The sequence below is a fragment of the Palaemon carinicauda genome, chromosome 22 (assembly GCF_036898095.1).
Source record: "Palaemon carinicauda isolate YSFRI2023 chromosome 22, ASM3689809v2, whole genome shotgun sequence".
Lineage (NCBI taxonomy): Eukaryota > Metazoa > Arthropoda > Malacostraca > Decapoda > Palaemonidae > Palaemon > Palaemon carinicauda.
Window position 1 is genome coordinate 101,104,767 of NC_090746.1, and position 25,435 is coordinate 101,130,201.

At 40.3% G+C, this 25,435-nt stretch overlaps 1 protein-coding gene across 2 annotated transcripts in view; it reads left to right on the forward strand.

Moving 5' to 3' along the window:
* LOC137616655 (PHD and RING finger domain-containing protein 1-like) overlaps window positions 1–25,435 on the forward strand; it is a 163,528-nt gene that overhangs the window by 122,236 nt on the left and 15,857 nt on the right. For both annotated transcript variants that reach the window (XM_068346579.1, XM_068346580.1), the window contains exons 9-10: window positions 5,730–10,063; window positions 23,322–23,386. In XM_068346579.1, the coding sequence (XP_068202680.1) occupies window positions 5,730–10,063; window positions 23,322–23,386 (4,399 nt within the window). The remainder of the gene's footprint in view (window positions 1–5,729; window positions 10,064–23,321; window positions 23,387–25,435) is intronic.

Below are 25,435 nucleotides of genomic sequence, written 5' to 3' on the forward strand. Positions count from 1 at the left end.
ATCTCATACGAGTGTTGCTTTATAGTTTATTTGTTATTACTGTTTTTAATCTTATCTCTTTGTTCCCTTTTTAAATGCTTGTCTGCCTCTTTGTATTGGGTTCCTTTGAACTTTTAAGTCCTGTTTTCCAGGTGTGTTTAAAGTTCGTCTAATAATAACAAAGATACTCATTCATGAATATAAAAATCTATATGATCTTAAGAGTCATTATGCACTAATGGAGGAATGTTATAGGTTTAAGTTCATTTTGATTTTTTTATATATTTTTTAGTTTATTTCTGGTAAATGCTTTAGCTTTTGTATGGTAAAAAACATTAACAAGTAATAATGTTATTACAATAATGCACAGTGGGTGGGGTTTTTAGTTTTCTCGCACATTCTTGGGACTGATGAGGGAAATTAGGGAAAAGATCTATGTAGAGAACTTAGTGATCCAGTAAAACCACCAGAGTATAATAATAATAATGATAAGAGTTAAGTAAAGAATGGCCTTTGCATCAATAGGCATAGGAATAGATGATGATGAAAGTAAAGAAAAATTGGTCAACCTTTGACCTCTAAATGGAAAATGGTATTTGAAACACTAGTAATGATAATTATCCTCGTAGTTTTTATAGTTACCTCCGTCAGCAAAGTTGGAAGGAGGTTTATGTTTTACCCCCTGTTTATATGTGTTTGTTTGTGAACAGCTTCCTGGCCACAATTTTAGTCGTAGAGTAATGAAACTGGCAGGCGTTAACTGTTCTGTAAAAAGCTGGAAATATTAAATTTTGGAAGGTCAAGGTCACGGTCAAGCAAAATATGTTATTCACGTATTCAGCCATAGATTTGGACACCATTGTCACAGAGACTTCTAACTTGGTCCATATTTGAATGTATGAAAATCCACGCCAAATACATATTAAGATCAAAGGTCAAGGTCAAGAAATAAGCTGCCGTATTTGCTTTTATAAAAAGTGTAAAACTCTGTCTATCTCAAAAAATATTTTTTCATGGATTCCAGAAATGCTACTGTCTGATTTTTCATTCAAACATACAAACAACACTGTTCCACTTCACTTTCATTAAAAATGGTAAAATAGTGCTGAGGTCTTACTTGTTCAAAAGGCATGCATTGTACTGAATTGTTTTCAACTCAATGTGTTTTTAGAAGTTGGAACATGCATAATGTACTGTATATGGTTTTGTATTAATGTCATTACCATTGCTATTTTTAAACCAGTATACAGTGATACCTCGGTAGTCGAACGACTCTATACTCGAACAATTCGGAGTTCGACCAAAATTTTCGAGAAATTTTTGCTGCGGTGCTCGACCAAAAATTCGGTACTCGACCAGCCGAACACGTGACGACCGCATGGGCTTTGTGATGATCGCGCCATCTCGGCCACTCTCGCTTGTTCGGGAAGCATCAGTTCTCTCGAGAGCGTCACTCAGACAACGCGCGATCAGCATTCGTTGTGATTTAGTGATTTTCAGTGCTTTTAATTGCTTTTTTAGCTTTCATAATGAGTCCCAAGAAAGTAATGAGTGTTAAGGGGAAGGAGAAGAGGAAAACAGTGCGAACAACGATCGAGTTGAAGAAGGAAATTATAGCGAAATATGAGAATGGTGTACGAGTGTCCGATTTAGCGGTAGAATACGGAATGGCGAAGTCGACCATTTCTACGTTTTTAAAGCATAAAGAAATGATTAAGAAGGCGAATGTTGCAACGGGAGTTACGGCGGTAACTAAGCAAAGGCCACAAGTGATTGAGGAGATGGAAAAGTTGCTTTTAATATTTATTAAAGAAAAACAGTTGGCCGGGGAAAGTGTTAGTGAAGCGTTCATTTGTGAAAAAGCGTTGCATATCTATGAAGAATTAGTGAAGAAAAGTCCGAGTACCAGTGAAAGTGATTCATTTACATTTAAAGCGAGCAGGGGTTGGTTTGAAAAGTTTCGTAATAGAACAGGTATTCATCGTGTTACTAGGCATGGGGAGGCAGCTAGTTCGGATCAAATTGCAGCCGATAAATACGTGGGGGAATTCGATCGGTACATAAATGAACAAAATTTGATCGCACAACAAGTCTTTAATTGTGATGAGACTGGGTTATTTTGGAAGAAAATGCCAGCCAATACGTACATTACCAAGGACGAGACGAAGATGCCAGGTCACAAGCCAATGAAAGATAGGCTAACATTGTTGCTGTGTGCAAATGCAAGTGGCGATTGCAAGATCAAACCCTTGTTAGTGTACCACTCGGACAACCCCCGGGTGTTCAAACGAAATAATATTTGTAAAAGTGCACTACCAGTTATGTGGCGCTCGAACACTAAATCTTGGGTCACAAGACAATTCTTTACTGAGTGGATAAACGAAGTGTTTGCCCCCCAGGTTAAGGCTTACCTCATTGAAAAGAGCTTGCCAATGAAATGTCTTCTGGTTATGGACAATGCTCCTGCACATCCTCCAGGTCTCGAGGATGACTTGAAAGAAGAATACAGCTTTATCAAAATCAAATTCTTGCCCCCCAATACTACTCCCATACTCCAGCCCATGGACCAACAGGTCATTTCAAACTTCAAAAAACTCTATACCAAGGCCCTTTTCAGAAAGTGTTTTGAAGTGACCAGTGACACGAAGTTGACCCTAAAGGAATTCTGGAAGGAACACTTCAGCATCCTCAACTCTGTTAACATGATTGACCAAGCTTGGCGAGGTGTGACCTATAGGACATTGAACTCTGCCTGGCGTAAGCTGTGGCCATCATGTGTCACAGAGAGGGAGTTTGAAGGTTTCCAACCAGAGGCGGGTCCAAGCACTGCTACCCCTGTAATTTCTGATGACACTGATGTCGTTGAGGAAATTGTTGTCATGGGCAGGAGTTTGGGGCTTGAGGTCGACAAGGATGATATTGATGAGCTTGTAGAAAGCCATTCTACCGAGTTGACTGTGGAGGAATTGTTGCACCTGCAACAACAACAGCAGCAGGATCTGATTGTGGAGCAGGAATCTTCAGAAGAGGATGAGGTAAGGGAGGATGTTCCAAGTTCTCTCATCAATGAAATTTGTTCCAAGTGGGCAGATGTGCAGGCTTTTGCTGAAAAATACCACCCAGAAATTGCAGTAGCAAACCGGGCAGTGCATATGTTTAATGATAGTGTCATGTATCATTTTCGAAGAATACTGCAGAGGAGGAAGAAACAATTAACAATAGACCAGTTTTTCACAAAAGAAAAGAAAGCTGCTACATCAAAGCCTGTTTCTCCTCCAAAGAAGAGACAAAGAAGAGAAGAAACCCCTGAAATAGATCTGCCCACCCTTTCATTGGAGAGAGAAACAACTCCTGAAGGAGAACTACCCCGCCACATCATGGAAGGGGACTCTCCTTCCAAGCAGTAACCTCCCCCTTCCATCCTCTCCACATCCATCCCTGTATGCCATCGAACCGCTGCTCAAAGGTATGTTCACTACAGTACAGAAAATGGTTTAAAATTGTTTTATTTTAGTACAGTAAATGGTTTAAAATTGTTTTATAGGATTTTCTGACCAATTTCATACACATTTAGATAATTATTGTTGTTTAGGTACACGTTTTATTAATATTTTGGGCCTGTTCGAGTGCTTGGGAACGGAATAGAATATATACCATTATTTCTTATGGGGAAAAAAAATTCGGTACTCGAACAAATCGGAGGTCGAACACGGATCTCGAACGGATTATGGTCGAGTACCGAGGTATCACTGTACTGGCTTTGAAAATCAAGCTAAAAGGTGTGGATTAAGTTCAACTCTATGAGAAATTCTGCATGTATATAAACCAGAAGAGGATATCTCTCAGCATGTCAAACCACATAGAAATTTTATTGATGATTGTGCTACGTATTTGAATTTTCAAATTACGTTTAGTTGATAGTTTTCTCAAAAGATTTGTCTTTTTCTGTTGAATGCATTTAGCACTGTAACAGTTACTAAAAGTATTTTAAACCATCTGTTCAGCTCATAATTTTCTTGTCATCTGTTCAGACTTGGATGCATTGCTTTCTTTGTGTTGTCTTTTCGTGTATTCAGTCCTTGGCTGCATTACATTTATTGTTGCCTTGTTATTGATTTGGGCTACTGCTGCATTTATCTCTTCTTGTTGATTGGCCAGACCCCCACTGCATTGCTTTCTTTGTTAATGCCTGTCAATCTCTTCAACTCCATCTGCATTGCTTTCTCTGTTTAATGGTATAACCATCACCCCTGGCTGCATTGTTTATATAGTAACCTCTTTTCATCTTGACCTGGCAGCAAAGTTCTATTTTTAGCATTAGTACTTTTTGTGCTAAGAGGAGCCAAGTGTGACGTCCCAAAGAAGGGCCTTGGAATTTAAAATTGTCCACAGTGGAGGGTGGTTTGATTGAAAGGGCTAAGAACTAAGGCTTTGGTATTGTTTTATTAGGGACTAAGCTGTCTAGTTAAGGTATTTTGAAATAACAATGATTATAATGGTTCTCTCTTGATATTTAAGACTTATTGTATAAGTTGGAGTCTGCTATTTTTATATATACTGTACTGCAATGTATGTATTTTGATTTTTCTAGAAGGTACCTAGTTAGCTCTGAATTTGTATTTTATCTTTGTGCTTTTTAATTGTTTCTTGCATAAAAAACTCATGTTGGTTTCATAATTAAGTTAATTAAAATTCACTGATGTATTTGTTTTTCATAGTAAGCATGCTGTTTTGAAACGTAGTAAAACTTTGATCTGATAGAAGAGGTGATGAGAGGAACACTATTAAACCTTATTAAACCTTGTTAGTTTGAACAATTTTCCGTTATAGTTAAGAAAACTTCTTGCTCATTTCTCTCGAACAATTTTCTGTTATAGTTAAGAAAACTTCTTGCTCATTTCTCTCACCAGAATAAAGATGAATCAATAGTCATAGAGCCATTCCTGTAATGTGAGGAGCTGGAATTTTGTTGCATTTTGCTGTACAGTATGTTGCTTTGTTCATGTACAAACAGGTCAAGGCTGTCTCACTTGGTGCTGTGAAAGTGTTTATCAGCTTTTCCAGTGTACAGTAACTCTACTAAGTTGGGTTCATCTGTAACTTCATCAAAGAATGGTTTGAATTTGTTCAAACTTCAGGTATTGTAAATCTTTCATTCTGTATGTGTTGCGTAGTATAATTTTGACAACAGCGTAAAGTCGTTGATTATCTCATTTAAAGATTTGAGACTATCTGCAATAAGCTTTCAAGAGTTCTATTTTTATAACTTTGTTTCATTATTGAATGGTATGTATATGTTGGTGAATCATGAGAGTATGGTAAGTAGGGTCCAATTTGCATTGAGAGCCCTTGTTATTTTTACACATGTAAGTCGCAAGATACAGTACAGAAACTTTTAATTGGTAGATTTTGCACTTTACAGAATATCCTGGTACCTTAAATGTTCCTTTCATAACTAACTATTCACTATAATATCATGAGAAAGTCATTCCTTTGTAATTATCTTATATTCATATGATATGGTTCGGGTATGTGTAGTTTAATTCTGATACTGTACTCTTTTTATGTTTTAACGTAAATTGAATCAAAAGTTGTTAATGATCAGAAAGTTTTAATTTTGCTTTTAATGATATTATTGAACAATTGCAATGATACGGTACTGTTAATTTCTCTTTAAGCACTGAAAGTTTGATCCTAAATATTATTTTAGAATGTATTTTAAAATTGTCTTTTCTTTCTTTTCTTTTTAGGGCGGATGAGTATGGAGATACACTTCTTGCAGCCGGAGTAAGAAGCAGCTCTGTCACATCAACACAAGCAATGGCAAGACGCAAAGCCCTGTCAGTGCGGGCTCTCATGTCTCATACATCCATTCGTGTCAGACCCCCCAAACCGCATCTTGTGGAAGATCACCAGTCTCTAGTGCCTACCGACCTTTTAGGTTCAATTTTAGAAAACCAAACGAGGTTGATTAGATCAGACCGAAGAAATGTTACTGTGAAATCTCCCTTTGATAAGGGAATCAAGAGTTTAGGGAATAACCGTTTACAATTGAGTGCGAGAGTAGGTGGTCGATCTCATGCGGCTGGACCCGATTCTCCTGGGAGACAACAAACTGGGGGAGATGGACAATCTGGCTTATCTAGTACGCAGCAGGAACGACAGCAGCAACAGCAGCAGCAGTCGGCTAGCCATTCTTCTTCAGCTGGAGGTGAAGGTGGTGGTGGAGGAGGAGAGACCAGTAGCAATGGAGGAGACATAACAAAGGATGGGGACTCCAGTGGATCCAAGCCATTTTCAGTATATCTCAGGAACAAGGATAATGTTAAAGATGAAGGTGAAGTCGCAGGAAGCTGTAATGGTAGTGGAAAAGATAAAAAGGCTCCAGAAAAGAAAAAGAAGAATGATGATGAGGATGAAATAGATCTTTATAGTGATATTGAGCCCCCTGCTCATGAGAGCGATGATGACGACAACGACGATGATGATGATGATGATGATGACGAAGACGATGATAATGCAGGCGGTGCTGAAGGGCCTGTCAATGAAAGTTCCGTTAGCAGTGTACCTTTGCCTTTCACATCAGAAGCTGACAAGAGAGAGAATGAAAGTGATCCAGAATCTAGTGGTGATGAACTTGTGATAGATGACAGTGATAGACCTCAGGTTAAGGAGGCAATAGTGTCTCCACCCCAAAGAAAAGCCCAGGTGGTGGAAGAACCAGAAGATAATAATGTCGTTGGCAGTAGTAACCTGCCTGGTCTGAATGATTTCGAGTTAGAAGCTGTTTCCGACACAGATACTCCAGAGTTGGAGAAGTCTGCTAATAGCTCTATTTCTCTATCGGATGTTGGCGACCATGAAGTTACAAGTAGCACAAATGAAAACCCTAATCCTTCAAAGTCTGAAAATGTCCCGGAAAATTATGGTGAAAGTGATGAGGAAACTAATAGAGAAAGGCCTAATCAGCCAATAGTGGGACTGGAGGGTCTTGAAACTGAAACTATCTCAGATAATGAAGAGATAAGTTTTGATGATAATGATGATAACATTGAAGAAGGGGAAATTCCCAATGAGATGCCTCGACATGCAACACCCCCATCAAATAGACCCAGAGTCAACTTAGAAATTCGACGTGTCATTGAAGTTTCCCAGTCCCCAAGAGACCAAGAAGGAGAGTATGAAGATGGAGAAATAGTTGATGAGAATGCGAAAAGAAAAGATAAGAAGAAAGATAAAAGTGTCAAGAAAGGTTTAGGTGACGAGCTAGAAGGAGAAATAGAAGATGAAGAGGAGGAAGAAGAGGAGCCTAATGTAGATGGTAAAGAAATTGAGGAATCTGAAAAAGACAAGGAGAATCAAATGCCAGAAGTTGAGTTGTCCCCTGAAAAGGAGCAAGAAGCAGCAGCGGTGACTACAAACAGTGCAGTAGTGCCCCTAGAGACACCGAAAAGTCCACCAGCCAAGAAAGTCAAATCCAAACAGAAGGAAAAAGAAAAAGAGAAGGAAAAAGATAAAGATGTTTCATTCAAGAAGGTATCCAAAAGTACTAAAGAAAGAAATTATAGAGAAAATGAGAAGGAAGATAAAGATAAGGATAAAAGGGTGGGTAAAAATGTAAGAGATCGAAGCAGGAATAGACAAGATGTCAGTAGGGAGAGAAGGGATAGAGATAGGAGTGATAAGAATAGGGATTCTAATAGAAGAAGGGATAGAGATAGAGACAAAGATAAAAGAAGGGAACCAAAGAGAAAGGAAATGGAACGATATAATGTCAGGAAAATGATCACACAGAAAGAGGAAGAGAGAAAAAAGAAAGACGAGTTTGGCCGAGACGTTGCTCTGCGATCTAGGTCAAGGTCTCGGTCCAGGAGAAGATCCAGGTCAAGATCACGCAGGAGAAGCAGGTCTCGGTCCCGGAGGCGTTCCGTTTCGAGATCACGTAAAGGCAGGCGGAGCTTTTCTCGTTCTGCGTCTCGTGCGCGTAATAAAAAAAGAGCGGCCAGAAAGAGAAGTTACTCTTCCTCGTCATCTTCGTCATACACATCGTCTAGCTCTAGTTCAAGTTCAAGTTCTTCGTCGAGATCGAGGTCTCGGGGTCCAAGTAGAACTAACAGGAGGAGAAGGTCTCGTAGCCGATCAAGAACACCTGTGAAAAAGAAGGCCGAAAAGAAAAAAGCCTCGGCTCCTCCTGGAAGTGGCGTTGCTAGTGGTGTTAGTGGTGGGGGAGGTGGCGGTACAGGGGGTGCTGGTGCTGGTGGGGGCGGTAGTGGTAGTGCTGCTGCCATAGCTGTTCCTCCTAGTACTCTTAAGTCAAAAGAAAAGACCAAAGAAAAGCCTAAGAAAGCAAATCCTGTAATTGAAAAGAGGAAAGATAAGAAAAAGGATGACAAGAGAAAGGGAAGAGAAGTTGATAAAAGAGAGGAAGCAAGATTAGAAAGAGAACGACGAAGAAAAAAGAGAGAAAAGTCACCTCTGCAAAGCAAGGAAGTCTACCAAGCAGGCGGAAGCATCATGGTGAGTGTGAGTTTTGCCAAGAGAGCACCAGGTAAAGAGAATAAAGATACTAAAAGAAGAAAGGAAAAGGATGTGAAAATGGAGAACTTCAAGAAAGTTAGGAAGCCTGCTGACAAGCCACACGGAAGTCCTATAAGATCTTGGTCCAGAAGTCGCACTCCAAGTGGCAAGCGAACTCCCTTGCAGGATGAGCCCATGTGGTCTCCTGATCGTTTGACAGAGGCACGTATAGCAGAGAAGCCTTTGAAAAGTCCAGAAGTGATAGATTTAGATGTTATTATGGTAACTCCTCCTCCTCAGGAACCCATCCTCATTTCAGATTCTGAGGATGAGGGCATTACTCGATTGCCTCCTGATTTGGGTACGACTCCCGTACCACCCGTTAGACCTCAGGGACCGAAAACTCCACCCGAACCAGCTGTGAAGTTTACCCTTTCCAGCAAACAGGTTCTGAAACCCATAACAAATCCATTACGAGATGATGAAGAGGAGGAAGAGGAAGAACCTCCTGCACCTGCCAGAGGGCCCAACACCCCTCCTGGCCCCCCTCCAGAGTCAGACGAGTCAGTTGGACGCACCAAATCACCATCTGGTAGAGTTCCTAGATCTCCAGTTGGGTCCCCTCCGGGTTCCTCCCCAGAACCAGATGTATATGATCCATTTGAACCCACTAAGTCTCCTTCACCCCCTGGTTCACCTCAACAGGAACCACGAGTCAGCAGCAGTGATCAAACAGAGACGGTTGAAAAGGGTTCCCCAGAGGCCCCTGCACCTAAAGCTGCCTCTCCTCCACCTCTACCTGCTGAACCACCTGAACCAGAAGAGAGACCACCTGAACCTCAGAAGCCCCCTGAAGAAGAAGCAACAAGTACTGTTCCTCCAGCTGCACCTCCAGCTGTTTCTGTAGCTGTCACAACTACGTCCAGCACTAAAACATCAAAACCATCTTCTGCAGTACCAACTAAGGCGGCACCCGCAAATACTGCAGCGCCCGTTGTTACTACTCCAGTTAATCCCATCACACAAATTTTCCCGGGTTTACCTGCCAATGTAGCTAGTATATTGTATCCTGCTGCTTTAGCAGCGGCTGTTCGAAATGCAACCACCACGATTGTGCGCCCCCAAGTTGTGCAGACAGTAGTGGCTCCAGATTTCTCCAGACCACCTCCAGCAGCCAACATTTTGAACCGCCCACCTCCAATGACCATCATAGCTCCAACACGTGTTGGAGAGAAGACTAGAGCATCACAGAATGGAAGGGATGTCACACACACAGATGTTGTTGATATGGACCTCGATTCACCTAACTCCCCCGACAGCTCGGATGTTTCGGACATATTCGAGCCTCCGTCTCCTCATTCAACGCATCAGTCCGAAAAGCCATCCCCTAAAAAGACCAGAAACCAAACAAAAACTACACCAGTAAAGGCCACAAAAGGAGGGGGAGGAGGAGGAGGAGGAGCGGGTGGTGACAAATTTGACAACTTGTTTGGAGGAGGAGCACGATCAAGTCGTAAACATGGTACCCCTCATAAACATAAGCATGGCAAGAAGGGCAAGTCAGGAGGTAAGACCTTGGAACATTTGTTCACTTAGATTATAGAACCAAGTTAGATATTGTTGTTTTGGTTATATTAATTTCAATGTCCATTGCATCAGGAAACAAGTAATGTTCACATGTTTTTAAAGTAATATGAGTAGAACGAGAATTAGTATGTTTTGTGTTCAATTAAAATAACTTTATGGTAAAGGAAGCCGTACATCATTAGTATTGCAAATTTTTAAATATTTAACTTAGCCGGTGAATATATAATAGCTGCAACTCTGTTGCTCGACAGACACATACAGTAAAAACTCGCCAGCGATCGCTATACAGGTTGCGGGTGTGCCCACCAGCGCCAACTATCGGCCAGATACCACTCTCGATGTAAACAAAGACTCAATTTCTTCTCTGTCGACGTGTCGACAAGACGTACTTTTACTCGCTGTAGAACCTGGAGTTTTTCCCATCATATTTGGTGATATATCTCACCGCCTTTATTAGGCCTCTTCGATTAACTTTCCGTTTATAATAAACATAAAAATAAATTTTAATGATTTGTTTATATGCGACCTTCCTGAGAGTAGGCGGTCCTAACTTGGAAAATGAAGTTAAACAACGTTGAGCCCTTTCAATCGTAAATAGCTTTTAAAGAGCTAATAATTTAAAACTTTTTAAATAAATATTTTTTAATAGATATTTTATGAAAGATTTTCTTTGAATAGTCTTCGTACTGTTTCAAAGATGAACTAACGTTTAGTTTATTTATGCTACGCAGTTTGCGCTCTATCGTTACGATAGAGAGAGAGAGAGTATCACGGTTTCACTTTGCAGAAAGAGTAAATCGATTCTGACGTTTTGTTCATTCTTCTTTCAAAGCTTAAATGTTTTAAATTATATTTTAAAGGAACTTTTTAATTGAAAAACCTTTCAGTTTTTTTCCTTTGGTCAAATAACATGTTTTTTTTGACGAAACGTAAGTGGGCTCTTCTCTTAGGTGCGTAATCAAGAGAGAGAGAGAGGGGAGAAAACGTTCCGTTCAAGCGGGTAACGTTGTTCTCGAGTTACTCTCGTCCCTAGTCTCTGTACGGGGAGAAAGGATAAAACGTTTTTAGTGGTTTATTCTCGTCCCCAGGCAATGTACGGTGAGAGATTGAAAACGTAGTTTTGAATGAACTAGTGTTTAGTCTCTTCCCCAGCCACTGAATTTTTTATCTTAAAATATGTTTACTGTTTTTTGCTGGTATTAATGTGCTTGCATTATACGACTGATTTCGCTATTACTACCTTTTGATGAGGTTAGAATTGCGTGCTTCAGGTAGAAATCAGTAAAAGTTTCGATTTCAGTGAAATAAGTGCTAAACAAGAAATCGTAGTGATAAAGTGATATTGCGCAAAGTGTTATCAGTGTTGCGACCGAGGGTTCGTCTGTCAGTGCCTGTCGTTCGCCTAGTCCGGGACCTCTTGCAAGCTCCCAAGCCCAGGGGAGAAGTAATGTTGTACGACTTATGGGTTCGAGAGGCCTTGATCAGCGAACAGACGTTCCCTCTATGGTATCGGGTGTATCTTACCAAGATCACCCCTACCATAAGGCGAGAGAGACGATTTTCTCCTCGTCATCCGAAGGCTTTTCGCATAAGAAACCTGAAACAAGGTTTCGAGGCCCTTAAGCGAAAGTCAGTCCTTTCAGGACAGGTCCAGCGTCCTGGTTGTAGCCATTAGAACAGCTCTGACCCTATGCAGTCATCGGAAGACTGCTCGCCGCCTAACAAAAGCGTAACACAGACTCCGAGAGTCTTTTTGTTGGCAAGGTTTTGCGGTCACAGACGTTACCCTCGTCTCTTACCGCAACCTTTTCCGTTGATCCTAAATGGGTTGTACGGCAAGACATGCAGAATAAGCTTGCCTCCCTTATGGAAGACTATTCTGCCGATTAGTCCGTTGAGCCTAGCCGTTTATCTCATCGAGATCCTGGCTTTCAGCCAACCTAACGTTCCTTTGTGCGTCCTGTTGACGTTGGCGTAGCTAAGTCACGTCAGTCAGGTTGTTTAGAACCACACTCGATGCGGTCTCGTGTGGATTTTCAGCCACATTTGGACGTTAGGCCACTTGCTGATGCTCCTGTTGACGTTCAGGACGTTCGCTAACAATCGGAGTTGACTTGTTTTGACGCTGTGCGTCAACCTCCGCATTCTAGAGTTGTTTTGACTGCTCAGTGTAGGCGGTCAAAGCAGTCTCGAGTGGACGCTGTGCGTCCTCACGCACCTGTTGTTGTTGACAGTTCACAGACTGTCAAGCAGTTACATGACGTTGCGTCCTGGTCTCTCGCACCTGTTGTTGTTGACAGTTCACAGACTGTCAAGCAGTTACATGACGTTGCGTCCTGGTCCGCTACTAATGCACCAGTGCGTGTGGACTCTGCTTGTAAAGCATTGCCACCACGGTAGGTCTCTCCCTTGCTTGAGACTCGGCTATTATCGGACAAGGTTCCTTTAGATGAGGAAGTTGCTGTTCCCCCTCCTACTGATATTCCCTTGAGGACTCTGTCAGACGGAGAGGAGCCTAAAGCTGCTTAGCCCTCTATGGACTTTAAATAAATCATGCTGATTTTTAAGGATCTTTGTCCGGATCTTTTTGTAACTGCTGCTCCTCGTTCGCCTAAACGTCAGAGCTTACACTAGGCCTAGCTACTTCGAAGCCGTTGTTTTATAAGCTAGTGCTCTCTCGCTCTCCTAGAGAGCTTTACGTTTGCTAGGCGACTGGTTTATCACCAGGAGGAGTTTGGGGGATACAGCCTTTGCTTTCCCTTCTTTTAAACTGGCTTATAGAGCGAGTGTCTGATATGACACGAGAGAAGTTCTCAGCTTGGAAGTTCCTGCCTCTGCCCAGATAGACTTCTCAAATCTCGTAGACTCTCCCTGGCGCCTGGCCAGGAGACGCTCCAAGATTTTACAGGTCAACTTCACAGCTGTTTTCGAGCCTTTGAAGTTTTGCTGTACAATTATGTCATGCATAAACAAGGCTTTCAGGGATGGCTCCAATGATCTGACAGCCACGTTCTCTGCAGGGACAAGTCCCTCAGGGATGGCTCCATGATTTGGCAGCCATGTTCACTGCAGGAGTACGTAAGAGGCAAGTGCGCTCAATGTGTTCGTTGTCAAGACAAACTTCACGATGAAGTCTACCAGGCTGTCTTGACAGCATTTATGGGAGGCGACTGGATGGTGTCTCTCGACCTTCAGGAGGCATACTTCCACATTCCTATACACGCGGATTCCCAACCGTTTCTGAGGTTTGTTTACAGGAATGTGGGGTACCAGTTTCGAGCTATCGGAGATCAGAGCCTCCCTGTACTTGGACGACTGGCTTCTCAGAGCCTCTTCGTCATCGCTGTCTGAAGGATCTCAATTGGACTCTAGATCTGGCCAAGGAATTGGGATTCCTAGTCAATTTGGAAAAGTCACAGCTGGTCCCATCCCAAACTATTCTGTATTTAGGGATGGAGATTCACAGTCAAGTTTTTCGGGCTTTTCCGTCGGCCCCCAGAATAGATCAAGCCCTGCTCTCCATCCAGAAGATGCTGAAGAAAGAACGCTGCTCAGTCAGGCTGTGGATGAGTCTGGTAGGGACACTGTCATCCCTGGAGCAATTTGTCTCGCTAGGAAGGCTACACCTCCGTCCTCTTCAATTCCATCAGGCTTTTCACTGGAAAAAGGACAAGACGCTAGAGGCGGTCTCGATCCCGATTTCCGAAAAGATAGTCTTGTCTGGCTTGGTGGAAGGACAATATCAGCCTACGAGAGGGTCTTCCCCTGGCAGTTCAGATACCCAACCACGTTCTCTTCTCGGACGCATTGGACTTGGGCTGGGGCGCGACGCTGGACGGTCGGGAATGCTCAGGTCTGTGGAACTCGAGTCAGAGGAGCATGCATATCAACAGCAAGGAGCTTTTGGCGGTTCATCTGACCTTGATAAGCTTCGAGAATCTCCTTCGAGGCAAGGTGGTGGAGGTAAACTCGGACAACACCACGGCCTTGGCGTACATTTCCAAACAGGGAGGTACCCACTCACTGACTTTGTACGAGATCGCAAGGGACCTGCTCATCTGGTCAAAAGATCGAGGCATCTCCCTAGTAACGAGGTTCATCCAGGGCGACTTGAACGTCCTAGCAGATTGTCTCAGTCGGAAAGGTCAAGTAATTCCAACCGAATGGACCCTCCACAAGGATGTGTGCAAGAGACTTTGGGCGACTTGGGGTCAACCCACCATAGATCTCTTTGCAACCTCGCTGACCAAGAGGCTTCCAATCTATTGCTCTCCAGTCCCGGACCCAGCAGCAATACATATAGATGCCTTCCTCCTAGATTGGTCACATCTAGATCTTTATGCATTCCCACCATTCAAGATTGTCAACAAGGTACTGCAGAAATTCGCCTCTCACGAAGGGACAAGGTTGACGTTAGTTGCTCCCCTCTGGCCCGCGAGAGAATGGTTCACCGAGGTACTTCGATGGCTAGTAGACGTTCCCAGAAGTCTTCCTCTAAGAGTAGACCTTCTATTTCAACCACACGTAAAGAAGGTACACCAAAGCCTCCACGCTCTTCGTCTGACTGCCTTCAGACTATCGAAAGACTCTCGAGAGCTAGAGGCTTTTCGAAGGAGGCAGCCAGTGCGATTGCTAGAGCAAGGAGAGCGTCTACCATTAGAGTCTACCAATCGAAGTGGGAAGTCTTCCAAGACTGGTGCAAGTCAGTTTCCGTATCCTCGACCAGTACCTCTGTAGCCCAAACAGCTGATTTTCTCTTATACCTGAGAAGAGTACGATCCCTTTCAGCTCCTACTATCAAAGGCTACAGAAGCATGTTGGCCTCGGTCTTCCGGCATAGAGGCTTAGATCTTTCCAACAATAAAGATCTGCAAGACCTCCTTAAGTCTTTCGAGACCTCTAAGGAGCGTCGTTTGGCTACTCCTGGGTGGAATTTAGACGTGGTCCTAAGATTCCTCATGTCAGACAGGTTTGAGCCTTTACAGTCAGCCTCCCTGAAAGATCTCACTCTTAAGACTCTTTTCCTGGTATGCTTAACCTCGGCTAAAAGAGTCAGTGAGCTTCATGCCTTCAGCAAGAACATCGGGTTTTCGTCAGAAAAAGCTACTTGTTCTCTGCAACTTGGTTTCCTAGCCAAAAATGAGCTACCTTCTCGTCCTTGGCCTAAATCTTTCGATATTCCTAGCTTATCGGAGATAGTAGGCAATGAACTAGAAAGAGTCTTATGCCCTGTTAGAGCTCTTAAGTTCTACTTAGCTCGTACTAAACCTTTACGAGGCCAATCTGAAGCGTTATGGTGTTCGGTTAAGAAACCATCCTTGCCTATGTCAAAGAATGCTTTGTCATATTTTATCAGATTGTTAATACGAGAAGCTCATTCACACTTGAGTGAGGAAGACCGATCTTTGCTTAAGGTTAAGACGCACGAGGTTAGAGCTGTAGCAACTTCCGTGGCCTTTAAGCAAAATAGATCTCTGCAAAGTATCATGGACGCAACCTATTGGAGAAGCAAGTCAGTGTTCGTGTCATTTTACTTGAAAGATGTCCAGTCTCTTTACGAGAACTGCTACACACTGGGACCATTCGTAGCAGCGAGTGCAGTAGTGGGTGAGGGCTCAACCACTACAATTCCCTAATTCCATATCCTTTTAATCTGTCTCTTGAAATGTTTTAATGTTTTTATGGGTTGTCCGGAAGGCTAAGAAGCCTTTCGCATCCTGTTGATTTGGCGGGTGGTCAAAGTCATTTCTTGAGAGCGCCCAGATTATGGGTTTGATGAGGTCCTGTTGTATGGGTTGCAGCCCTTGATACTTCAGCTCCTGGGGGTCTGTCAGCATCCTAAGAGGATCGCTGGGCTCCGTAAGGAAGACGTACTTACAAGGCAGAGTAATCGTCTAAGTCGACTTCCTTACCAGGTACCTATTTATTTTGGTTTTGTTATATTGATAACTGCCAAAATGATATAAAAAAACTCTTAGCTTATACGATGTAAACATATTTAACTCTGGTCTCTACCCACCTCCTTGGGTGTGAATCAGCTATTATATATTCACCGGCTAAGTTAAATATTTAAAAATGATATTTTAATTATAAAATAAATTTTTGAATATACTTACCCGGTGAATATATAAATTAAACGACCCTCCCTTCCTCCCCAATAGAGACGCAGTGGGATGAGAATAAATTGAGTCTTTGTTTACATCGAGAGTGGTATCTGGCCGATAGTTGGCGCTGGTGGGCACACCCGCAACCTGTATAGCGATCGCTGGCGAGTTTTTACTGTATGTGTCTGTCGAGCAACAGAGTTGCAGCTATTATATATTCACCGGGTAAGTATATTCAAAAATTTATTTTGTAATTAAAATATCATTTTTTAAAGTGTTTGGGAATTTGATATTTTTAGGATGTGAATTTTCTTGCTGTGTTAGGTGTGTAGAACATTTTATGGGATATTAGTAGCATATCTTCTGATTCTTCCACATTGTGTACATGTCATTTGTTTTTAATGCTTATCAGATAGTCTCTTGATACTTCCTTTTTTCTGAGTCTTTAAGTCTTTTTGTATTCAGATTATAACTTGTTAACTATGGGCCATCCATTCGAGTTTTGAAATGACTGCTTTGGTTAAACTATGTAACAAAGCTGGAACCTCGTTATTCTGGCATACGGTTGTCTGATAGCACCCTTGGTCCAGTACAGTATTAGATATTTTTAGATACTGATAGATAGGTTATTGTTGCAAAGGAACTGCATATTTTTAATAAAATTAATAAGGTTGAAAAATATGTTTTTAGAAATATTTGAAAAGGGAGTAAAATGGATCACCAGTAAAAGATGAATGTATTTATTTTCAGTGGCTCAGCGGTATAAGTTGAAAGAAGCCTTTAAAATGGCTCTTCAGATACTCTAGATGATAACTTATTTTAAAATATTCTCCAATTTTGATTACCAAATAATTTTAAGCATATAGTTAATGACATTCGTAAAACTGTAGTCATTAGAATAAACGAATCTTAATTTCCTTTTGTTAAGGATGGAAAAAAACTGAATTTTAGAAATAGAAATTTATCATTTCAATAGTTACCCAATATTCATTGTGCTATACATTTTGCAAAATGCTGCTTGGTAAGATTAGAGGACTAGCAGAAGGTTTATATGATAAGCCCTCCTGTCTTATACCTCAAGAAGAAATACTACACTAAATGGCTACCAGAGGTTGCCTTCTTGATATCATAATTTTTCGCGTGTTTCCATTGAATGGATTCAATGACTTGGATAAGTACTGAATTCAATTTTATTCAAAAATTTTAATTTCAATATTTCTTGCCGAGCATTCATTGTGCTTATTCCCACATTGTAAGTTGGGTAATGGTAAGTTGTAGATGTAGTCATAGGAAAAGATCTGGCAGTGATTTTAGCCTCCTGGAAGTGTTGTAAACATTATAGATGCTGTGTGAGCAAAGATCTGGCAATAATTTTAGCCTTCTGGAAGAGTTGTGAACGTTATAGATGCTATCTGAGCAAAGATCTAGCAATAATTTTAGCCTTCCAGAACCATTGTAAACATTGTAGAGGCTGTCTGAGCAAAGATCTAGTAATGGAATCCCCTCTGCGATAAGAGATGAATGTAGAAAATGGTCTAAAAGACAATCAATTTTGTATCAAATCATCAGTCGAGTTTTCCCGGGGCAAGCCGAGGCTGGAAAGCTTTGTAACTCCTCTAATTCCAGGAAAATAGTGAGAAGACGTGCCAGGTTAAGGATTCCTATTACATAAACTATTACCCCTTTACAAAACAAACACCAAGCAGAATCAAAGGAGGGTTATTAAAAAGAAACCTCCTAAAGTACCTTCAGGGGCATGACTCAGCCACATTAAAACAATGTAATGTTGGGGTTACTTCAAACTCCTATTACTTACCTGTTTCTTGATTTATATATTTTGTTTAAAAAGCATTTGAAAGAGAATTCTACACACTAAAAGTTGTACATTGGAAAATATTATTTTATCAATGTCTAAAAGTCCCTTTCAAAGGTGGGAGAGCCTGTCAAGTCAGTATAATGGACTTACCTAGTACATCGACCCTATTTCAAAGTGTTGGACTTTAGAGCAGCTCACCTGGACCCAGGACCCAATCTCAGACCTCATCTGTCAACAAGTTCTGCCAACCACATGCCCAGAGGATCCCACAACTCTGTGGAATCACTATGGCTTCACGCATAAAGCTTATCCAGAATCTCTTCTCAGAGACAGACTTTTCACGCAAAGTTACGCAAGAGATGTCGGGATACTTCCTGGTATTGTCAACTTCTGTGTGCCCAAACAAATGGCCATCATCTATAGTTGGGTAATGGGATTTTCCCCTCTTGGAGCCTCAATGCCATGGTTAGATGAATGTATACTTTACCTCCAAAGGGAAAAGCTTTTCTTGAGATTAGCAAGTGAGAGGCTGTCACTCACCTTTGAAGTCCGGTCTTTAGGCTAAGAGGAGTTGATGTTGCTGCTTTAGCGTAGCTCTCTGTGTTCGTACAGAGTTTTGAATACTCCTTTCATCTGATAGAGGTGAGACCACCTTGGTTGGATGTTAATAAAGTCTTGCTGTCCTTCAAGAGGACACCTTTGAAATGCTGAGGGTTACCTCGCACAGAAACCTTTAATTAAATGGGTTTTTTTACTTGCCTTAGCCTCTGACAAGTTAATTAGTAAGCTTCATGGGCTCTCCTTTAGCATTGCTCATACCGAATGCTAGAGACAGGTCATGTCTTCTTTCATCCCTGAGCTTTTAGCCAAAACCCAGAATTTTTCAGTTCTTAATTCCATGATTCCTTTGTCTCGGATTCCAAGCCTTAGAGATATAACCGATGATCTTGTTTAGCTACTTTTGGGTTCTGGGCTAATGTATGTGCTCTTGACTGCTTGCTACCTTAAATATACACAAACAACTCGAGCTCACCTTTAGCTCCTGTTCCTCAACACTAAGGGAATGAAGACGGTAACTAAATATGTTCTTATCTTGAGTGAGGGAAGTCATTGACTGTACCCATTTTCCACTCTCGCCTCTTGCTCTAGCAAGATCTAGGGGGAAAATTCATAATGTCAGGTGAGTTGCTACGACTATCATTCCTTAAGAATTAATGTGGCGCAGGTGCTCCAGGCAGGCATGTGGTAATGTCAACTGGCATTTACTGCCCATTGCCTGCAGGAATTGATCTGCAAGGTCCATATACACCTTTTCGCTCAGACTTGCAATAGCTACAATGTAGGTGGTATAGCTGCCTCAGCTTCTTTCACAGGACTATCATTGGTTTGAGGATGGCAGTTGTGTGTTAGATTGGGATGAAAGTGAAGATTGACTGTCCCTATCCTTTCACTTTCATCTTCCTTTCAATTGGGGCACAGCATTGAAAACCATGGCAGCTGGAATAGATTCGTTTGCAGGCAAGCCCTACTTTACTAGTAGCTTTAATATTACATGGTATGGAAGTGTCATTCCACACACTCCTTACGAGCGGAAATGTGTTGTAACTAGGCAAACCTATTCGCATGCATATGCCTCATGGTTGGAACTAGTCAAATCTATAGGCACAGAAGCTGATCTGCTAGGACAGCCCACAAGTCTCTGAATCGCTCCCTTTGAGTCTAGAAAGCTTAACATGCTGATCATGCTTCTGATTATGGCAAAAGCAGGGAATACGTAGAGATCCAGGTTTCACCAGTTTTGCAGCATTCCATCCACTGCCCAAACTGAAGGATATAGTACTGAAGAACAAACCCTATCTATCTTTTAAAATACACAGGCCAAGTAATTCTACCTAAGGTTTTCCATAACCTTTGACATATTTGAGGATGAAGAGATCATTCAGTGGGAAAGTTTGTTCTTTCTGCACAACTGGATCCGAAAACGTGGTAATCTTTCCCGTGCTGCCTGTGATACCAAAGTGATATTATTGGCTTCTCCAGTATAGAAGTTCCTGGGCTAACAGGAATAGAGCATTGAACAATAGCCTCCATGTTTTCTCACTTAGACAATGCAGTGAAGTTATTAGAGCACAGAGATAATTTTCTTTATTACTAGATCCCATATTATCCATATGCATTTTAGAATAGCTAGCAGCTCTAGGTGATTTATATGAAGCCTCCTCTTGGTTGAGTAGATAAAGTAAGGTTTTGAACATTCAGGGGTGGTCACTGGAGTAGTTCTTGATTGTTCCACCAGTTTAGTACCTGACCCAAAACTCCAACAAAATAAGAACTTTCTTGGGAGGGTCAGATGACCTGTGCCAACACTGCTTCTGATGACATTGTAATGGCAACATTCTCAATCTGGTTTAAGGCAAAATTGTTGCTAAAGAAGATATCTCTCATAGGAGTCTAATCAACCACTTAAGGGCGCTAGTTGATTGAGCTTCTCTGAAATCTTCCACAAACTGTAGGAAGGTCACTTTTCTGAGGGAAAAGCCCCCCCAAAAATTCACGCAATTGTTATCCCCAAAGACAGAATTAACTAGAGCATTAACTTATTCCAGATTATTAAAATTTCCAAATTGAGAAGTAGATTTAAAATAGTTAATTTTGCTGTCGATGCCTCTTGAAAAGGGTTCGCCAGTACAACCCATCCATGGGTACAAAAAAATCCAGAATACTAGCAGATGTAACCATTTGGTAACTGGAGCCATCATACAAGCTAATACTTGCAGGACTGTGTCAAAATCGAAAACAAAGGCGCTTGAACCTCAAAGATGAGACCTGAATGAAAGAAATATTGACAACATCCAGTTGTCCTTTTGATTGGAAGGTAAAATATACAAGGTTGTTTCCATGGAAGACCGTGTAACTAGGCTAGTCCCCTTATAGCTTGAGGATCATGAGTGGCCTGTTGTAAAGTCAAGGAGTAATACTTTTCTCCTCTTTTGATAGTCTATCTGACTATTAGACTATATTTCTTAAGAGCTAGCCTTTTTTGTGAATACATAAAGTTGTCTTTCACGAAAACGAGAAATCCCCTACCGGGTAAGAGAATAGTTGTTCAGATTTAGTAACTGTCAAATTCTTTTTTCCCTTTTCTTTGTCCTCTGGGTACTGCAGTAACATTCTTGCTAACTGACGGGCCAGGAGCCATTACTGGAACATAACTGGCCTAGGTTTACTCACAAAAGCTTTAGAATTCTGAACAGGAAGGCCTTGTTACCCATTATTCGAGATCTGCTCCAAAATAAACGCCAGGTTGGTTTGATTTAACAAAGAACCAAATGATGGAGCCAAGTAGATTCCAGTCTTTTGTGGCTCTGTCACAGACTTAATCAAGTAAAAAAATAATTGTTCTCTGTTGTTGATTATTCAGTCACCTAAAGCATTGATTATTTCACTTGCTTCATTATCTACTTTGAGGTCTGAGCAGAGGATTCCCTGCAAAGTAATCATCTGACATATTACAGTTCACCCTCGGTACTTCGTGGATTGCTCTATTCATATGTAAATTTATATGACAGGTTTTTGCGGCCGATATGTATGTATTTTATATATATATATATATATATATATATATATATATATATATATATATATATATATATATATATATATATATATATATATATATATATATATATATATATATATATATATATATATATAATTTTTTTTTTGAGCCTTTCAGTATTTGTTGTAAAAATAAGTATTTTTGTAATTAAAAATTGATACTGTATATTGATAAATGAAAATGCAGTACAGTATTGCAATGAATTTAATAAAATAAAATAGATTAAGATAAAAAGCTTAGTGTGTCATAGATTAATACAACAAATCTTGCAACTGTAAGAAAAAATCTTGAGCTGTGTGGATGTGGCCTAGTTTACCCAAATGATTTAGTACACTGTACATGGTACACTATTGACCAATAGAGGACATGCGACCAATCGGGCACGCTGTTTAGTATTCTAGTCACTTATCCACCCATAGTACTGTACCTCTCTAAAGCCTACTGCTGCATTTTGTATACCACATTGTTGTTTGCTTTTATACTTGTATGTACACTTTATTGCTGTGCATCTTCATCTGTTTTATGGTGGGATTTTCCTCATACAGTAGTTGTGTAAAATTCTGAATTGCTTTCAAGCCCTATGATACCAGCAAAATGTTCTGCACCTTTTAAGGCTTCATTCAGTAAACTTAAGCCCCACACGAAGATGCTTACTATTACCGAGAAGACGAAACTCCTCGACATGCTTAAGGAAATGAAAAGCTATGTAGACATAAGCCACCATTGCAGCCTCAAGGAATCTTCAGTTTGCTATAACAAGAGGGATGAAAAGAACATAAGGAAGGTGGCAAATGTCACTTTAACAGGACAGCAAAAAGCATAGTAACTTCCCGTAATGAGGCCTTGATTAGCCCTTTGGATCAGTGACTAAGAAAAGAACATTGCACTAGATATCAACACTATCTGCAAGGAAGCCAGGCAGCTTTACAGCAGCCTAGACCATCTACAGCCTATCCCACTGAACCAACTGAATTTAGTACCAGCAAGGGCTAGTTTGATGAGCTTCAAAGAACATTCAACTTTAAGAGCATGTCCCTGCATGGAGAATCTGCCGCTGCTTACGAACCTGCCATTGAGAAGTACGTGAAAGAGACAGTTCAGATCATTATTGTGCTAGGGGTTAATTGTGTGAACATGTTTTCGATATAGACAAGACTGGCCTCTTTTGGAAACTGATACCATCGCTGAGTGCCTGGAAAAATTGCAGGCTTCGTGATAAAGCCAGTTCTTATAAGTCTAAAGACCCTTAAAAGCAAAAATAAGAACTTTGCACTGCCAGTGCATTGGATACACAACCAGAAGGCATGAATATCAAAAGCATTAACATCATATTGGTTTCTCCTGTGCTTGTTCCCCGAAGTCGAGCCTTATCTTATCGAAAAAGGACTTGATTTTAAAGTGCTTCTCTCAATGAACTTTTATAGAGACCACGCTATTCTTGATGGTTGAAACCCCCCTCCGATATACTTTCTCAACTATTCTGTGCTGTGTAATTCAGACAATAGTCATGTGTCAAGTGTGTGTATGTCAAAACCATAAATATTATTTTGCCAGCTTGTGTAGTTTCATGCCGTTATCAGTAATATATTTAGATATTTATTCTATTCTGTTTATAATGGACATTAAAGGACGTTAGTTTGATATTTCATGCATCTGTGTATTTACAGAACCCATTATTTAAATCTATTTTGTTTTATAGGAAAGAAGGAAGGTAATGAAGAAGATATTCCAAATTCTGCTGTCGATCTGCAAGTTAAAGAAAAGGTGAGATCATTTTAACATAGTTATTACAGTTTAATGATTATTAAAAAGAAATTTCTATTTTAATTTTGTTTTATAGTTATACTTTTTTTTAATCTAGTTTTAATGTAGTTTCGTAAAATTCAGCTATTGTGCATTGTCTCTTTACGGAATGAGATATACTTTTGAGGCTACTTACTGTATTATGTGAATTGTTGCATGTAGTAACCGCTCAAATGGCATTGTGATACCAAATATTTAGAATGTATATTTATTCATACATACAGTATATGCTTTATGTATAGTTATATTTTATTTAAGGATGTTTTAAAATGAGTTTTGTGTGCCTATAAATTTAATTTAATGTTTTATTTTAGAATTTGTTTTGTTGTGATGTCTTGGTATAATTCTTTCCTCTGAATTATTCTGTTTCTCATCAGTCAGCCTCTATTGTTTTTTATCTTATCGTATGCAAACAATTAGCCCTCCAGAAAAGGGTCTTCTCTTTCTTTCTCATTCTCAGTTTGAAGATATTTTTAGCATGTTGAAAATTAAGGAACACCATTAAGAAGAAGGATAGGAAATAAAAAAAAAAAAAACTAAGAAATTTAATCCAAACTCTTTTTTTAGTCTTCGTTGTCTTTACTCGTAAATTTTCTGTTTCCTTTCATTTGCGGTTGTTATATCGAATGTTAGATTTTTATCTAGGTTTTAGATTACCATGTTCTGTCTTAGACTGTGATCATTTGGCATGTTGTCTACTACGTTGAAGTGGTGTTGTTTGGCTGATGAATTGTGGGTTTAATGAAATTTTCTGGATGATTATTGGATATTGCCTTGCTGGTTTTTGTTTATTGCTGCTTATTTTCCTTTTGAACTTTAAGCTGAACTGTTTCGTGTGGTGGTGTCTCCGCTTATTTTATTAATTGATTTCATTGATATGCTGCTTTTGATTAGAAAATTATAATGTTAGTATAAAGGTAAGTGATTCCTATGCGTCACTTATATAGAAGGTCCTCAAGTTACAAACTTAATACTGTAGGTTCCAAGAATCTGTTCTGTAAGTCAAATTTTATGCAAATTTGTCCTAAGCTAGGTTTCATCCAACTCGAGCCTACGATTTTCAGCTTGAAAAGTCAACAAATAATCCTGTTTCATATTGAAAATGTCTTCTTGCTCACTGCATTAAATTATATGTTATATTGGAGAATTTCATTATGAACTTTAAATGCAATATCTGAGAATTTATGGTTTCAGTTAGGTTTGTGTTTGTATCTATGAATGTTTGTAAGTTGAGGACCTTTGTGTGTGTTTTTGCTTGTGGCGTACAATGTTATATCTCAGGATATTTCCGTATAGAATATTTAATTTTATGTCAACGCTAGTTGACAATATATGCCATAGATATTAAAAAAAGATTGATGAATGTTCTATTGCTCTGTTGTCATAGCAGTTTGTGTTCAGTAAGGGTTTGTTTAATTATAGTAAAGTGATGAGTTAATTAACCCCTATTTTTAAAGTTTTCATTACTACGTAAACAAATTTTTTCTTTTGAAGTAACAAAGTATTTGTTCCGATACAGATACAAACCTTCGCTATTTATGATAGGGTATTACTTTCGGCGCAGCTGAAAGACGAGCCATGATAATGTTAGTGAGGGATAACTACCCTATCCGCTAGTTAGCGGGTGGGGGGTGGGGTAGACTGGCTACCCCGCTCACCCACACCTCTCGGCTGAGTAATCACTTTACTTTTTGGCTCGGTAGAGGACGGCCATGCTTCCCTTTTCTCCCGCAAAGACTGGCCTTGATGTTATTTTTTATTTTTGGTTTTCTTGTGTGTTTTCATTTATCTTACATATATTTGAGTGTATATATGTATAAACTTTTCATAGCAGTTATATACCTTAGAAATGATGCAAAAGGAGCATTTCACGGAGCGGCACAGGTGGACCCCAGAAATGGAAATATACGTTGTTAGATACGTGTAACTTCAGGGCTGTTGACATTGTATCCAACTGCCTCCGCCGTAAGGTTGTTGTCATTCGGCAGGTTCTCAACACTGCCGTGTGTT